General features: G+C 44.9%; 1 protein-coding gene across 1 annotated transcript in view; it reads left to right on the top strand.

Moving 5' to 3' along the window:
- Positions 1–18,305, top strand: part of C7 (complement C7) — an 88,332-nt gene that overhangs the window by 10,472 nt on the left and 59,555 nt on the right. The window contains exons 3-9 of the mRNA XM_073682088.1: positions 2,708–2,783; positions 3,441–3,582; positions 7,887–8,028; positions 11,570–11,708; positions 14,649–14,786; positions 15,224–15,467; positions 16,167–16,280. Coding sequence (XP_073538189.1) covers positions 2,708–2,783; positions 3,441–3,582; positions 7,887–8,028; positions 11,570–11,708; positions 14,649–14,786; positions 15,224–15,467; positions 16,167–16,280 — 995 coding nt within the window. The remainder of the gene's footprint in view (positions 1–2,707; positions 2,784–3,440; positions 3,583–7,886; positions 8,029–11,569; positions 11,709–14,648; positions 14,787–15,223; positions 15,468–16,166; positions 16,281–18,305) is intronic.

The following is an 18,305-nucleotide window of genomic DNA, read 5'->3' as shown; positions in this document are numbered from 1 at the left end:
TTGAAATTGAAATCAGCAAGAAGGAAAAGTTGTGGAATTCTGGAAATCACAGGATGGAGATGTTACTGATCTGTAAGGTTTCCAGCAGTACAATACAGCTGTCATTATCTATCTCACCCTTTAATGATAATGAAGTGACTCTGCTCATCCTGTCCCAGTGAATACAGTGGTGGCCATAAATTTTCACGCTGTCACAAATTCTGGTTTTCACATTTTGCGGCTTCAGTGTTTTTCACTCTTTTAGTCAGATGTTTCTCTGGTTGCTGACGGACAATTATAAACATTTCAGAAGTTTTTTAAACTTTTATTGATAAATCCATGAAGTTTCTGTGATGCCTCAGTATTCTCCAGACTTCTGCCCCCTTATTCTCCAGACTTCTGCCCCTTATTCTCCAGACTTCTGCCCCTTATTCTCCAGACTTCTGCCCCTTATTCTCCACACCTTCTGCCCCTTGTTCTCCACACCTTCTGCCCCTTATTCTGCACACTTCTGCCCCTTATTCTCCAGACATCTGCCTCTTATTCTCCACACTTCTGCCCCTTATTCTCCACACTTCTGCCTCTTATTCTCCACACCTTCTGCCCCTTATTCTCCACACCTTCTGCCCCTTATTCTCCACACTTCTGCCCCTTATTCTCCACACCTTCTGCCCCTTATTCTCCACACCTTCTGCCCCTTATTCTCCACACCTTCTGCCCCTCATTCTCCACACCTTCTGTCCCTTATTCTCCACACCTTCTGCCCCTTATTCTCCAGGACTTCTGCCCCTTATTCTCCACACTTCTGCCCCTTATTCTCCACACTTCTGCCCCTTATTCTCCAGGCTTCTGCCCCTTATTCTCCAGACTTCTGCCCCTTATTCTCCAGGCTTCTGCCCCTTATTCTCCAGACTTCTGCCCCTTTATTCTCCAGGACTTCTGCCCCTTATTCTCCACACTTCTGCCCCTTATTCTCCAGGACTTCTGCCCCTTATTCTCCACACTTCTGCCCCTTATTCTCCACACTTCTGCCCCTTATTCTCCACACTTCTGCCTCTTATTCTCCACACTTCTGCCCCTTATTCTCCACACTTCTGCCCCTTATTCTCCACACTTCTGCCCCTTATTCTCCACACTTCTGCCCCTTATTCTCCACACTTCTGCCCCTTATTCTCCACACCTTCTGCCCCTTATTCTCCACACTTCTGCCCCTTTATTCTCCAGGACTTCTGCCCCTTATTCTCCACACTTCTGCCCCTTTATTCTCCAGGACTTCTGCCCCTTATTCTCCACACTTCTGCCCCTTATTCTCCACACTTCTGCCCCTTATTCTCCACACTTCTGTCTCTTACTCTCCACACTTCTGCCCCTTATTCTCCACACTTCTGCCCCTTATTCTCCACACTTCTGCCCCTTATTCTCCACACTTCTGCCCCTTATTCTCCACACTTCTGCCCCTTATTCTCCAGACTTCTGCCCCTTATTCTCCACACTTCTGCCCCTTATTCTCCACACTTCTGCCCCTTATTCTCCACACCTTCTGCCCCTTATTCTCCACACCTTCTGCCCCTTATTCTCCAGACTTCTGCCCCTTATTCTCCAGACTTCTGCCCCTTATTCTCCACACTTCTGCCCCTTATTCTCCACACTTCTGCCTTTCCCCCCGGCAGCTGGATATCGGCTTCTGGAGATCCTGACTGATGGTCACCAGTTCTTATCTCATCAGAGCTTGGAGTTATCACAATTTATGTGTTTTCCTTTGTCGTTCTTAAGCATTGGGAGTTGGGACTGAGATCTGGGGAGTTTCTAGCCCTGGACCCAAAATGTCAACGCTTTCTTCACTGAGCCACTTAGTTCTCACTTTTGCCTTGTGACCTGGTCTTCATCATGGGGGAAAATCATCATCACCACATTGTCCTGGATGATGGGAGTTGTTGTTCTAGGAGGAGGTTTAGATCCTGTTCTTTATTCATGGCCGTGTTCTCAGGTAAATTGTGAGTGACCCCCTCCATGGATGAGAAGCCCCCACACATGAGTGGTCTCAGGAGGTTTTACTGTTGGCAGGCCCAGGACTCATGGCAGCATCACCTTTTATTCTCCGAAAAATGACTTTACCCCTGTCCTCTGCAGTCCAATCCATGTACTTCCTGCAGAATGTCAGTCTGTTCTTGATGTCTTTCTTGGAGAGAAGTGGTTTCTTTGCTGTCCTTGACACTCGGCAGCCTCCAAAAGCCTTCGCCTCCCTGTGCGTCTAGATGCACTGACACCTGCCAGCTGCCATCCACAGGGCAAGCTCTGCACTGGTGTTCAACCAATCCCATAGCTGAATCTTCTTTAGGAGATGGTCCTGACACTTGGTGGACTTTCTCAGGCACCTGAAACCCTTTATAACAGAAATTGAACCTCTCTGTTTAAAGTTTTTGCTGCTCTGATAAATGATTGATTCAGGGGCAATGTTACTAGCAGCAATGTCCTTGCCTGTAAAGTCCTTTGAGTGCTCAAGTGGTCGGTGTAAGAACTGCAATATTTGAAAATTGCTTTATTACAATAGTCAAAGACTCAAATATAAAAAAAAAAAAAACGGAAATGTAAAAAATGTTTGTAATGAAATCTTCAAGTAATGCAACATTGTCTTCTGAGTCTAGAACAAGTCACATCAGAGGTTTTCCAAGTGGTCACTTTAGTAGTCATTGTGTGTAATGTAACACCAATATATTATATGTTATAGGTATATGACAAAAGTTAACTGCAAATGGGGCTCCTTTGGGCCGTGGTCCGAATGTGATGGCTGCTCTAAGACACAGGTACGTCACCTCATCACCTATATGTGGTAGTATGCGGGGATGTCTAAGTCTTCTGTACAGTACAAGGCACCATTTTCTAATCTACGCAACAATAAAGGAGTTTCCTCATATATTAAAAGGGTCTCATTGGAAGTTGGGACCCACAGGAAAGTCTGGACTGAACAGGCACTGATTATAGGGAGAGGGTCTCGTATAGCAACTGCGTGACAACCTCTGCGTAGGACTCTACCATAATGAGGGTGTAGAGATCTGGGAATTTTCTCTCTTGCAGGTTTCAGTGGGGAAAGATACTGGGACACATTAATTTCTAAGAACTTCATAGGACTTCGGATATGGAAGTACTATAGCGATCTAATTGCAGGGTTCTTACTGCAAACAGGCATACAAATACATCCAGTGGATGAGGTGGATACAGGAGCTGTGCCCGCATTAGTGGGTGCCATCCCACTCCAACAGTAGGGATAGTTACCGCAGTATCTAATGGGTTTGACTGACATAAGGGAAATACACCCAAACAAAACTTTTTTACTTTTATACTTTTATACTTTTTTTTTTATATATACTAGAAAGAAGAGAACACATTTCGTAATCCTCGCCCACTGTGTCAGATGCAAGTAACAGAAGTGACTAATGTGCCCCTCCATATTTCCCATCCAGACCCGCAGACGGACTGTTGAGGTTTTTGCCCAGTTTGGTGGCATTGAATGCAGTGGAACTTCTTATGAAACCCAGTCTTGTGTTCCCACCAAGGGATGTCCGATAGAGGATGGCTGCGGAGACCGCTTCCGATGCGCTTCAGGTAATGATTTTATGATTGACAGCAAGAAAAGTATCATTCTGTGAAGTTCGGGCCTGAAGAAGAACAATCTGGACAATCAACACCCACGTCCTTTCTGCCCCAGTCATTAAGGGGTATGTGGGACCAGACACACTGTAAGGTATGGATACCTAGATCCCCTATGCCCAGTGGACGCTGGCATCTAGATTTGTCTAGTAGTGCCCAGTACTCCGGTGTTGTAGAGTAACTAATGATCCACTGCCATCAGGAATTTCTGGCCCCACACAATCAAATTATCAGGACCCCGAGGGACCTCCCACAATTGTCAATAAATAAAATATTAAATTGTATTTCTCTAGCTTAAACTGAGTTTCCCTTAGGGCTGTGCATGTAATTACTGTATACACCAGCAGTGAATTAAATGTTCCCATAAATACATAAAAGCAGATAATAATCTTTTTTTTAAGGGTATTTTAAACTAGTAAGCCAGAGCCATTTATCCAAATGCTAAGTCAAATATTCACCTCCAGGTCCTCTCCTGTATGGGCCTTGTTATAAAGGGGTCATCTCATATGATAACACCTGTCCATATGTCTTATTATTAGTGGTCATCAAATCTCCTGAAATTTTGCTCTAATTGTCCGGAAGAGTTAATTTTGTTAGAATAAAATTAGTTACGAATTGAAGCTGCTCCAAACAGACGTTTGGGAAAGGGGTTAAAAAGTAAAAAGAAAGATTGTCACCTGTCCTAGGACCGACCTGAAGGATCGTTCTTCAGATTGGTCTTCTCTTCAGACTTTGGTGCAGATTAGTGATGAGCGAGTATGTTCGGTTAACCCTTGCGGCGAGTATGCTCGGGCGAGTACCTAGTATACTCGGTGATATGTTTGAATCACTCCCGTGTGCATGATTTGCGACTGTTTGACAGCTTTAATACATGTGAGGAATGCTTGTTTCTTAAGCATTCCTCACATGTATTAAAGCTGTCAAACAGTGGCAAATCGTGCACACGGGAGTGATTCAAACATAATACCCGAGCACACTGAAGATACTAGGTACTCGCCCGAGCATAGTCTCCGAAAGGGTTAACCGAACATACTCGCTCATCACTAGTGCAGATGTTTGATTGATGAACGTCATTGACCTATGGGGCTCCCCGTGTGACAATGTGAGTGTTGAAAGATCCAGACAGAAGATCGAAGAGAATATCAAACTGAAGCGAGCAGACCCCTTCCTCACCCTCAAAAGAATTCAGAAAAATGGCAGCCAGTTGGACACCATTTTGCTAGGTTCATGCAGATTAAATGCCAAAATAGTGGATTCTGGCGAGTGGCCGTCATAGCAGAATAATAATAATAATAATTTTATATTTTTATAGCGCTAACATATTCCGCAGCAATTTACAAATTTTAAGGGGGACTTATACAGGCAATACAGTATAAGCATATTTCATATCGAAGGGAGTGAGGGCCCTGCTCGCAAGCTTACAGTCTATGAGGAAATGGGGGAGACACAAAAGTCAGAATGAACATATATTGTATAATGCAGCCTTGATATACTAAATAGGATAAATAATACATGGACTGGTGTCCTGCCAGTATGTGTACCGTCCTGACCGAGGCTATTAGGTGAATGGTTGGTATGAACCTGAAATTGAAGAAGATTTTAATATGGGGGAAAACTGGGACGGACAGATAGTGTGTGGAGGCGATACGCCAGTCTAAAGAAATGGGTTTTTAGGGTCCGCTTGAAACTGTGGGTATTGGGAATTAATCGAACTGTCCTGGGTAATGCATTCCAAAGAATTGGCGCAGCACGTGAGAAATCTTGGAGACGGGAGTGGGAAGTTCGGATTATGGAGGATTTTTAGTTTTAAGTCACTGGCAGAACGGAGGGCACGTGTAGAGTGGTAGACTGAGTCAAGGGAGGAGATGTAGGGGGGTACTGAAGCATGGAGCGCTTTGTGGGTAAGCGTGATAAGTTTATATTGAACTCTGTATTGGATGGGTAACCAATACAATGACTGGCACAGGGAAGAGGCATCGGTGTAGCGGTTGGCGAGGAATATGATCCTGGCTGCTGCGTTAAGGACGGATTGGAGAGGGGAGAGTTTAGTAAGAGGGAGCCCGATCAGTAGAGCGTTGCAGTAGTCCAGATGGGAATGAATAAGAGCGACAGTAAGAGTTTTTGCCGAGTCAAAGGTGAGAAAAGTCCTGATTCTTGAGATGTTTTTGAGGTGTAGATGACATGAACGAGCGAGTGATTTGATGTGAGGAGTGAAAGAAAGATCTGAATCAAAAATGACCCCAAGACAGCGGGCTTGTTGCTGGGGAGTAATGGTTGAGCCACAAACGGAAATGGCAATATCGGGCACAGGTAGGTTAGTAGAGGGAGGAAATACGAGTAGTTCAGTTTTTGACAGATTCAGTTTTAGACAGAGGGAGGACATAATGTTAGACACAGCAGAAAGACAATCACTGGTCTTTTGTAGTAATGCAGGGATGATGTCCGGAGCAGCGGTGTATAATTGGGTGTCATCAGCATAGAGATGGTACTGAAAACCGAATCTACTGATTGTTTGTCCAATAGGAGCGGTGTATAAGGAGAAAAGAAGGGGGCCTAGGACTGATCCTTGATGAACCCCGACAGTAAGGGGAAGGAGAGAGGAGGAGGAGCCGGCGAAAGACACAGAGAAGGAGCGGTCAGAGAGGTAGGAGGAGAACCAGGAGAGAACAGTGTCCTTGAGGCCAATAGTGCGGAGCATAGTGAGGAGGAGCTGGTGATCCACAGTGTCGAATGCTGCAGAGAGATCCAGGAGAATCAGCAGGGAGTAGTGACCATTAGATTTAGCTGTTAGTAGATCATTAGAGACTTTAGTGAGGGCAGTTTCAGTAGAATGTAAAGAGCGGAAACCAGATTGTAAAGGGTCAAGAAGAGAGTTGTCTGAGAGATAGCGGATTAGACAGGAATGGACCAGGCATTCCAGGAGTTTAGAGATAAAGGGAAGATTGGAAACAGGTCTGTAGTTGGCCGTGCAGTTCTGGTCAAGGGATGGTTTTTTTAAGTAATGGATGTATGCTGGCGTGTTTAAAAGAAGAGGGAAAGATACCAGATGAGAGGGAGAGGTTGAAAATTTTAGTTAGGTGAATGGTGACAGCTGGAGCAAGGGACTGAAGGAGATGTGAGGGAATAGGGTCACTGGTGCAGGTGGTAGGGCGAGAAGATGCAAGGAGTCTGATCACTTCATCTTCCGTGACTTGTTCGAAGTCAGAAAATGAGCAAGATACAATGTGGCGGGGGAGAGCATGCATAACGTTTGCTGATTGGGAGAAAATTTCCTGATGGATATGGTCAATTTTTTCTTTGAAATAATTGGCCAGATCGTCAGCGCTGAGGTCGGTGATCGGGGTCTGTGCTGTTTGATTGAGGAGAGAATGAAACTTGTCAAAGAGTCGTTTAGGATTATTGGATAGTGAGATGATGAGGTTGTTAAAGTAGGTTTGTTTGGAGAGGTGAAGCGCAGAGTTATATGTTTTCAGCATAAATTTATAATGGAGGAAATCTTCGGGCAGATTAGATTTTCTCCACAGCCTTTCAGCGCACCTGGAAAAGACGTGTTTGAGGTGTGTGCCAGGGTTGTCGCCGTCTATGCCGAATTGTTCTTTGCGTAGGAGGTGCGGCTTCATCCAGGGCGCATTGCAATGTTTCGTTATAAAGCTTCAGTGCAGAGTCGGGACATGAGAGGGAGGAGATTGGGGCCAATGATGATTGCAACTTTTTCATAAATCTCTGGGTGTTAATGGCGCGTATATTTCTATAAGTGTGGAAAGTGGGGGGGTCTTGAGTAGAGTCACAGTTCTGTTCTCATGTGATATGAATTATGATTCACATCATTGGCTTCCATGTTATTACTACATTTCCGCTGCTGCCATTGTGGCTTCTCCTGGCAAAAACAGCTGATGGATCGTGCTGTTTGGATCCAAACCGCACTGGCACTGGTTATCTCTGATGACCTCATACAATGGTGAGGTTGTGCCTGGTGGTGCTGTGCTCTACTTGTACAAAATAAGAAAACTTTTTGTAGTTTGGTGGAGAGGTTGGCACTCCTTGGGGAGACCATCTGAATATGGAGTCTTATTGGCAATGTTCCATGGGAAAATAGGCTAATTAGAGGTGGCACTTCTGGAGAGAGTTAAGCTTATCCAACTTTTTGGAAAATGTAATTTCCTAGCAAATACACGCATGTGTAGATGGACTATATCAGCTATCCTCCCTCACATAATATGGGATGGCTGAACAGTTGTCCACATTTCCATTTATTTCAGGTCCGTGTATCAGTAAATCCCTGGTATGTAATGGCGATCACGATTGTGAGGCAGACAGCCATGATGAAGCCAACTGCGAGGTGCGACACAAAGTGTGCGACATTGATAAACCCCCACCCAACACGCTGCAGACCGGCCTGGGGTAAGAAGGGAGGATACAACGTTTATTGTATATTATACCTCAGATGTCACTCAGGACAGTGGAGGCTCTGGGCATGACATTGTGTGGCGCTTGTGAAATAGATATACAGTACAGACCAAAAGTTTGGACACACCTTCTTATTTAAAGATTTTTCTGTATTTTCATGACTTTGAAAATTGTACATTCACACTGAAGGCATCAAAACTATGAATTACCACATGTGGAATAATATACTTAACAAAAAAGTGTGAAACAAATGAAAATATGTCTTATATTCTAGGTTCTTCAAAGTAGCCACCTTTTGCTTTGATGACTGCTTTGCACACTCTTGGCATTCTCTTGATGAGCTTCCAGAGGTAGTCACCGGAAATGGTTTTCACTTCACAGGTGTGCCCTGTCAGGTTTAGTAAGTGGGATTTCTTGCCTTATAAATGGGGTTGGGACCATCAGTTGTGTTGTGCAGAAGTCTGGTGGTTACACAGCTGATAGTCCTACTGAATAGACTGTTAGAATTTGTATTATGGCAATAAAAAAGCAGCTAAGTAAAGAAAAACAAGTCACTGTAAGAAATGAAGGTCAGTCAGTCTGAAAAATTGGGCAAACTTGGAAAGTGTCCCCAAGTGCAGTTGTAAAAACCATCAAGCGCTACAAAGAAACTGGCTCACATGAGGACCGCCCCTGGAAAGGAGGACCAAGAGTCACCTCTGCTTCTGAGAATAAGTTTATCCGAGTCACCAGCCTCAGAAATCGCAGGTTAACAGCAGCTCAGATTAGAGACCAGGTCAATGCCACACAGAGTTCTAGCAGCAGATACATCTCTTCAACAACTGTTAAGAGGAGACTTTGTGCAGCAGGCCTTCATGGTAAAATAGCTGCTAGGAAACCACTGCTAAGGACAGGCAACAAGCAGAAGAGACTTGTTTGGGCTAAAGAACACAAAGAATGGACATTAGACCAGTGGAAATCTGTGCTTTGGTCTGATGAGTCCAAATTTGAGATCTTTGGTTCCAACCACCGTGTCTTTGTGCGACGCAGAAAAGGTGAACGGATGGACTCTACATGCCTGGTTCCCACCGTGAAGGATGGAGGTGGAGGTGTGATGGTGTGGGGGTGCTTTGCTGGTGACACTGTTGGGGATTTATTCAAAATTGAAGGCATACTGAACCAGCATGGCTACCACAGCATCTTGCAGCTGCATGCTATTCCATCCGGTTTGCGTTTAGTTGGACCATCATTTATTTTTCAACAGGACAATGACCCCAAACACACCTCCAGGCTGTGTAAAGGCTATTTGACCAAGAAGGAGAATGATGGGGTGCTACGCCAGATGACCTGGCCTCTACAGTCACCAGACCTGAACCCAATCGAGATGGTTTGGGGTGAGCTGGACTGCAGAGTGAAGGCAAAAGGGCCAACAAGTGCTAAGCATCTCTGGGAACTCCTTCAAGATTGTTGGAAGACCATTTCCGGTGACTACCTCTTGAAGCTCATCAAGAGAATGCCAAGAGTGTGCAAAGCAGTCATCAAAGCAAAAGGTGGCTACTTTGAAGAACCTAGAATATAAGACATATTTTCAGTTGTTTCACACTTTTTTGTTAAGTATATAATTCCACATGTGTTAATTCATAGTTTCGATGCCTTCAGTGTGAATGTACAATTTTCATAGTCATGAAAATACAGAAAAATCTTTAAAGGAGAAGGTGTGTCCAAACTTTTGGTCTGTACTGTATATATATTAGGAAGGTGAAAAGATGTCACTGCTGAACACACAGAGAGGATTTGGCGACAGAGTGTCATGGCTCAGTTTGGGGTTTTGATCCCCTGACGTGTTGCTTCATGGTCAGCTCCTCTGTCTGGTCAACAATAGCCTTTTCTTCACTGTCCAAATGCTGATGTTTCCAATTTTCTTTGTTCCCCCTTCTTAATTTGCTCATCTCCAGGTGTTTTCCATTTTCCCATTTTGGTCTGCCCTATCACATTCTGGGTTGGGTTTTTTATGTTCACCCTTCACTGCACTTCCTTGCTGGCTATACCTCTAGGTGGACTTGAGTTTAGGAGTTCCGGCCCTTCAGTTAAGGCATTTACTTTGTATGATAAATACCAGTGAGTCTGTTTTCCTTCCCAGTTCCTCTTCCTTTCACATCTTTAGGTTTCTGTGAGGTTTTTCTTGTTCTGTTTATTTTTGGCTCACCTTAGTTTTCCCTCTCTACTTTATTTGAATGTGTTTTAATTTTCTCAGCCTGGGTTTTTGTATCTTCCTGCACATTTTCCTCACCTCTTGTTGGCAGTGTGTTGTGGCCTTCCCTCTGGTTCCTCAGGAGGTATGAGAAACCTCTCGATGGCCTTTTAGGGTCCAAGGTGGTGTGGGACCAGTTGGGTGTGGGTGCTGCTTCTCCCTGTAGTAGGTCTTTCTTTTTAACGGTACCTGTGAGTGAGTGTGTTACATTCGTAACACGGGGAGATTAAGTTACAGAGGGATCTGTGGGGGCGAGACACTAGGTTACAGGGGAATCTCTGGGTGAGAGCTCTAGGTTACAGGAGAATCTGTAAATCTGTGGGAGAGGGCACTAGGTTACAGGATGATCTATGGGGGAGGGCTCTAAGTTACAGGGGGATCTGTGGGCGAGGGCTCTAAGTTACAGGGGGATCTGTGGGGAAGGGCTCTAAGTTACAGGGGATCTGTGGGGGAGGGCTCTCAGTTACAGGGAGATTTATGGGGGAGGGCTCCCAGTTACAAGGTGATCTATGGGGAGGGCTCTAAGTTACAGGGGGATCTGTGGGTGAGGGTTCTAAGTTACAGGGGGGATCTGTGGGGGAGGGCTCTCAATTACAAGGTGATCTATGGGGAGAGCTCTAAGTTACAGGGGGATCTGTGGGGGAGGGCTCTCAGTTACAGGGGGATCTGTGGGGGGGCTCTCAGTTACAGGGTGATCTATGGAGGAGGGCTCTCAGTTACAGGGTGATCTATGGGGGAGGGCTCTAAGTTACAGGGGGATCTGTGGGGGGGCTCTCAGTTACAGGGTGATCTATGGAGGAGGGCTCTCAGTTACAGGGTGATCTATGGGGGAGGGCTCTAAGTTACAGGGGGATCTGTGGGTAAAAGAGGGCTCAAGATTATAGGGGGATCTGTGGGAGAAAACAATAGGTTACAGGGTAATTGTTGGGGAGAGACACTAGGTTACAGGAGGATCTGTGGGGGAGGCCACTAAGTTACATGGGGATCAGTGGGGGAGGGCTCTCAACTCACAATGTACTACAGGGAGGTGGTCTCCATTCACCATGCACTACAGGGAGGTGGTCTCCACTCACAATGTACTACAGGGAGGGGGCCTCCACCCACAATGCACTACAGGAAAGTAGTCTCCGCTCACAATGCACTACAGGGAGGTGGTCTCCGCTCACAATGCACTATACTATAGTGGCTATGTGAAGGTGGTCTCCGCTCTCCCCTGACATCATTTATCATGTTCTGACATTTTATTGAGGTTTATATGAAATGTATCAGATACATTTTATTCTCTGTTTAATTTATTGTTTCCAGTTTCAATGTCGCCACCCAGCAGCTGAGGAGCCCGGTCATTCACACAAAGAGCTTTGGAGGGAAATGTCGTAAAGTGTTCAGCGGTGACGGCAGTGATTTTTACAGACTCAGTGACAACGTCCTCACGTATACCTTTAAGGTGATGTCACGCAATGCGTATTGCAGCTCCTCATGAAGTGACCTCTGCACTTTTTACTCCCAGTAATATTGAATGGGGTGATACGTTATATCCTCCATAGAGACTAATGTTCGATACAGCCGATCTTCTCACCATCGCGCCTCCCTGCATTTCACATTGTCTTGTATGGAAATGGGATGTATATCTGGTGCAGCATTTACCCCTTCACTAGCAGTTATATACAAGGCTCCATATCTGCCCCGTATGGACCCGGCCGGACTCCTCAGTAGATCTTCATGTATTGGATAGGAAAGGAATCTGCCCCATGTAGCCGGAGTTCTGCTAGCTCACCCTCTCTGCTGGGCCCTGTATAGTATCTGATCCCTCTTGTCTATGGAAAGTGGCAATGTCCAATAACCATCTGCTACCTCCTCAATATTGGTAGCTCTGGAGTGATGTCAGAAATTCTACATCTTAAGCTGGACAGACACATTAGATAAATGTCTGCTGAACCTGCCCATCTGATGTGTATGTGAATGTCCAAACTGTCTCCTGACAGCAGATGTAGAATGATCAAGACGCTCCACTTCTACATTCCTGATCCTTTGTTCCTGTGGAAAATAAGGCTCTAGTAGGGGAGTCTGGAGGAAAAAGAAAGGTCTGCAAGGGACATAGGGATCTGGAGGTGGACAGAAGGGTCTGGAGGGGAGACAGAAGGGTCTGGAAGGGAGACAGAAGGGTCTGGAGGGGAGACAGAAGGGTCTGGAGGGGAGACAGAAGGGTCTGGAGGGGAGACAGAAGGGTCTGGAGGGGAGACAGAAGGGTCTGGAAGGGAGACAGAAGGGTCTGGAGGTGAGACAGGAGGGTCTGGAGTGGAGACAGGAGGGTCTGGAGTGGAGACAGGAGGGTCTGGAGGGGAGACAGAAGGGTCTGGAGGGGAGACAGAAGGGTCTGGAGGGGAGACAGAAGGGTCTGGAAGGGAGACAGAAGGGTCTGGAGGGGAGACAGAAGGGTCTGGAGGGGAGACAGAAGGGTCTGGAAGGGAGACAGAAGGGTCTGGAGGGGAGACAGGAGGGTCTGGAGTGGAGACAGGAGGGTCTGGAGTGGAGACAGGAGGGTCTGGAGGGGAGACAGAAGGGTCTGGAGGGGTCTGGAGGTGGATATAAGAGTTTAAAGAGGACTGAGAAGTCTGGAGGGGAGACAAGATGGTCTGGATGAAGAGAATTCTGGAGGAGACAGAGGAGTCTAGAGGACTGAGACAGTGGAGTCTGGAGGAGGAGACAGAGGAGTCTAGAGGACTGAGACAGTGGAGTCTGGAGGAGAACATAGGAGTCTTAAAAGATATAGAAGGGTTTGGAGGAGAAAGAGCAGTCTGAGACAGAGGAGTCTGAAGAGATAAAGAGGAGTCTGTAGGGGAAAAGTAATCTGGAGAGTTCAAAGGAGTTGAGTGGCCAGAGGAGTATGGAGGGGGACAGAGGAGTCTTGAAGGGGACAGAAGAGTCTTAAAAGATAATGTAGAGCTTCAAGGAGAAAGAGGAGACTAGAAGGACAGAGGAGTCTGGAAGGGGAGAGGTGGATTTGGAGTGAACAGAAGGGTCTGGATTTAAAAGAGGTGTTTGATGAGATAAAGAGGAATCTATAGGGGACAGAAGAGTCTGTAGGGGGCCGAATCGTCCTGCAGGAACAGAGGAGTCAGGGAATAGCTCAGAATGGGCCAAGATGTGGCACTGTCATGCCCAGAGTAGGAAAGACAAAGTGCAACATGAAGGGATGAGGGGAAGGGAGCCCAGACACTAGGGAAAGGGGGAGTGGAGACCTCCTAGGCTGATCTAATATCACCCTGTCTCCCCTACCATCCCTATATTGGTTCTTCACCAATCTCCAAACAGAAAACCTAAGCCTGTATCTCTCTAGAGCTAGAGCCTGGATAGGGAAGGGGGGATGAGCACTAGTCAGTCCCATTTAACAACTAAAGACAACAAGGGAGACGAACACAGGGGAAAGCAACTTACATTGAGCCGACTTCAGAGAGATTACACCAAACGTCCTCCAAGCACCAGAGAGGAAGTAAGCAAACTGCAATAGCTCCAAGCCTTCACAAGGGAACATGTGAATATCACCGGCACCTCCCTGTGGCAAACTGAAAATATTTAAACACCCAGGCCAGGGTGTCAATCAGAGAAGGCGGGAGGTAGCCGCTGGGTCCTAGAGTGAGACAGATTTAAGAAAGTGTCTGAAAAGCCAAACAAAGAGATCTTCTGCAGCCAACTGCAGAGCAACTGTTTGTCACATCTGACACACCCGTGACAGGCACTGGGGAGATTCTGAAAAGAGAAGTCTGGTAATTTTTTCACCTTATAACGTTCTAATTCACATAGAACACAAGTCCCTTAGTATATGAATAACATCACACCCCAAAATGAAAACTATCCCATAACATAACCACATAATCCCCTAAATAGAGATCCAGACCTTTTTAAGTTCTACAGACCCCAAACCAGATGCCATGAATACACAACTTTACATCTAATATTCTTCAGATCGTATATCCTTTAACTTCAGATTCCTGTTCCTGAGCCCTAAATAAATACAGACCAGACCCATTAGCTTCTAATGTTCTTCACTCCTTGGTGCGGCAGATAAAGATCTCACACCACTCCTGATGTGGGGGCGTTATTTGTGTCAGTGGAAAACACCGAGAGTTGAGGACGCGGGGAGCCCGGGAGATCCACTCTTGGTTCATGGGTACATTTTAATGTTGGAGGCAATAACGTAGCTCTCAGTTGATTGCCCACTTGGGCTACGTCCTATTGCATTTATGGCCAGTTATAGATTTCTGAGAGGAGCCACCATGACACACAACTCCTGAATACAGCCCTAATCACGCCTTAGCCCATTAAGCGCCGGCATAAACCTTTATCATGTATATATACTTATTAATACATATTTTTGGCTTTGCAGGTAGAAGCTAAGAATGATTTCAGCTACGATTTCTATAACAGCAGTTGGGCCTACGTGAAAACCACTGAGGAGCAAGTGAGGTCCAACTATGCTGGTAACAAGGACACAACCCGCACCATCGCAACCACAAAAGAAAAGGTAAAACTGACCCTGAGCTTCCAGGACCCTGCTCCATATAACATGTGTTCATGAATTTACATACTGGTAGTCACATGAGTGTCATGACATTGGGGCCAAGGAAGTTTTGGGTCTTTATTCCATCCTTCTGCCTTTTGAATGTGGAGCACGAGCCCATCAGATGTCTCAAACACATAGAGAAAATTTAAACATCCCCCTCGTCCCCTGCATGTGGGCTCTCCATAGGCATTAGCCTATAAAAATGGATGGACTGCCTATTTGTAAAGTTTGGATCCTCCATGACATTTGGCACAGCGTTGACTTGAAGTCACCTGGTGGCCAATAACAGACCTTGGTCTGTTGTCTGTATGGAAATTGGGTTATGGGTCGGGTTTCCCTTCTCTACAAATCTGATGAATGAGATGAATCTACATAATCTGTGTGTTTTTCCTCTCCAGAGTTACCAGTATCTGGTGATCAAGAATCACGTGGAAGTGGCGCAATTCATCAATAACCATCCGGAACATTTAGTGCTGGCGGAGTCGTTCTGGAGAGAGCTCTTCTACCTGCCATCCGTCTACGAGTACACCACTTACCGCAAGCTCATCGACAATTACGGAACCCATTTTTTACAATCTGGATCTCTGGGTGGCACATACGAATTTCGCTTTCGACTTGAAACTGAGAAAGTGACCAAATATGGTACATAATGTTACATCCATAATGATATCACCTCCTTATTCTAGCTCGTGGGAAGGAAAACTGGGTGAAACATTGGCCCCAGAATTTTTAAAATAATAATGGTAGAAAATATGGAAATATTCATATGTCTTTTTGGATGGCTCCCAGGAATCAGTCCTCCATATTGACACCAAGAATATTGTTTTCTGCAAAGTTATGGTACAGTATGAAGATCAGTGGACTCCATACATTGGCTTTCCAGCTGTTACCAAACTACTACTCTCAACATCCCCTGAAAATCAAAGGTAAGCTAGAAAGCCAATGAATAGAACATCCATATCTTCATAATCCATGCATCATCGAGCTTCTTTATCAGTCGTCACAATTTATTCTTGGGCTTCTCCACTTTAGACAGGGTCTCTTGACAATAAGCTGCTTACACAATGGGATCATCCGTGATCCATAGTAACCCGGCACTAATTGTTGAGTTTCTCTGCAGCGCCCCAACAGGCGATGTGAAGTATTACACAGTGTCCATTCCTATCAGTCGGGTCGGGTCCTCCAGAGAGGGAGACGCTCTTTATACCCTCTCTGTCCAAGAGATGAAGGTCCTGAATAGAGGAACCATCTCTAATAACTCATTGGTAGGGAATAGGGTTTTATAAACTGGAAAAAGCATTTATCCATAATAACATCACGCTTGTTTTTTTTTTTTTTTAGATGGATCCAAGTCTAATTTCGAGCAGTGCACTACCTCCAGTTCAGGATTTTTTTTCATTAAGTCATCGAAAACAGAATGTAAAAAGTTGTTTGAGGTGATAAGTTCATCTGAAGGTAGGAACCGTCCTAATGCAGGGAGTACATACAATGCAAATTTGATACTCTGCAGATTTTAAAATACAAATGTTTAATGCAATGTGTGGATGAGATCTCATCTGCTCTGTTGGCGCTGTGTTCCATTGCTGATTTTCCACACGTAAGCCTTGCAGATAATCAAATACACAATGTGTGAACAAGCCGACCATTGGAAATCACATTGATCGGAAGAATGGGGAACTTTTATCTCAATTTTAAAATGCATCGGCTGGTGGGATGTCTGACCACAGCACCATTCATCCTCTTGGGGGCTTCCAGAAAAAGCCAAGTGCAGCCGCTGAGGGAATGAATGGATCAGTGGTCGAGTCGCTCATGCTGCTCCAGTCTAATGAGGATAAAAGTTCCACATTCTGCCAATCAGCTGGATCCCAGCAGTCAGACCCCCACCAATCAATAACTTATCACTTATCCTGTGAAGAGGTGATTACTTTTTTTCCCCTGGAGAACCCCTGTAAGTGCTTATTTGCCGCTGTGTAACAGTCACAGGACAGGGAAGAGTTAAACTTTTATGTATTTAATCTCTAATGAAAATAAAAAAATCTCCTAATTATTATCAGAGAAAACAAGTGACCGCCATATACAGCACAATCCAGCATACCAAGATCAATAATACCAAATAGAGGGGACAAATACTGCCACATCATGACAGACCACATATTACCACCACATAGTGACCAAATAATATCACATACAAGGAACAAATACCGCCACACTGTGACCAGACACATATTACCGCCACATAGTGACCGAATAATATCACATACAAGAGACAAATACCACAACACCATGATTGGACCACATATTACCACCACATAGTGACCAAATAATACCACATACAAGAGACAAATACCCCCACACCATGACCAGACCACATATTCCCACCACATAGTGACCGAATAATACCACATACAAGGGACAAATACTGCCACACCATGACCAGATCACATATTACCACCACAAGGTAACCGAAAACAACAATACTGATCATTAATAAAAACCAAAATACTAATATCTCTAATATCATCAGTAACATTATACACAGGAGCTCTGTATATAGCATATAGTTTATAGTGTATAGTATACAGGTAATACAGTGATCACCAGCGACATTATACACTGGAGCTATGTATATAGTGTATAGTGTACAGGTAAAACAATGATCACCAGTGACATACACAGGAGCTCTGTATATAGCATATAGTGTACAGGTAATACAGTGATCACCAGTGACATTATACACAGGAGCTCTGTATATAGTATCTGTGTACAGGTAATACAGTGATCACCAGTGATATTATACACAGGAGCTCTGTATACAGTGTATAGTGTACAGGTAATACAGGGATTACCAGTGACATAATACACAGGAGCTCTGTATATAGTCTGTAGTGTACAGGTAATACAGAGATTGCCAGTGACATTATACACAGGAGCTCTGTATATAGTGTATAGTGTACAGGTAATACAGGGATTACCAGTGACATAATACACAGGAGCTCTGTATATAGTCTGTAGTGTACAGGTAATACAGGGATCACCAGTGACCTTATACACAGGAGCTCTGTATGTAGTGTATAGTGTACAGGTAATACAGGGATTACCAGTGACATAATACACAGGAGCTCTGTATATAGTCTGTAGTGTACAGGTAATACAGTGATCACCAGTGACATTATACACAGGAGCTCTGTATATAGTGTCAGTGTACAGGTAATACAGGGATTGCCAGTGACATTATACACAGGAGCTCTGTATATATTGTCAGTGTACAGGTAATACAGTGATCACCAGTAGCATTATACACAGGAGCTCTGTATATAGTGTATAGTGTACAGGTAAAACAATGATCACCAGTTACATACACAGGAGCTCTGTATATAGCATATAGTGTACAGGTAATACAGTGATCACCAGTGACATTATACACAGGAGCTCTGTATATAGTATCTGTGTACAGGTAATACAGTGATCACCAGTGATATT

This window comes from Phyllobates terribilis, unplaced genomic scaffold (genome assembly GCF_046119375.1).
Source record: "Phyllobates terribilis strain yellow unplaced genomic scaffold, ASM4611937v1 Scaffold_1__5_contigs__length_1240528914, whole genome shotgun sequence".
NCBI classification, from domain to species: Eukaryota; Metazoa; Chordata; class Amphibia; order Anura; family Dendrobatidae; genus Phyllobates; species Phyllobates terribilis.
Note: the sequence above shows the minus strand (reverse complement) of the source record. Positions and strands in the feature narration are given on the sequence as shown.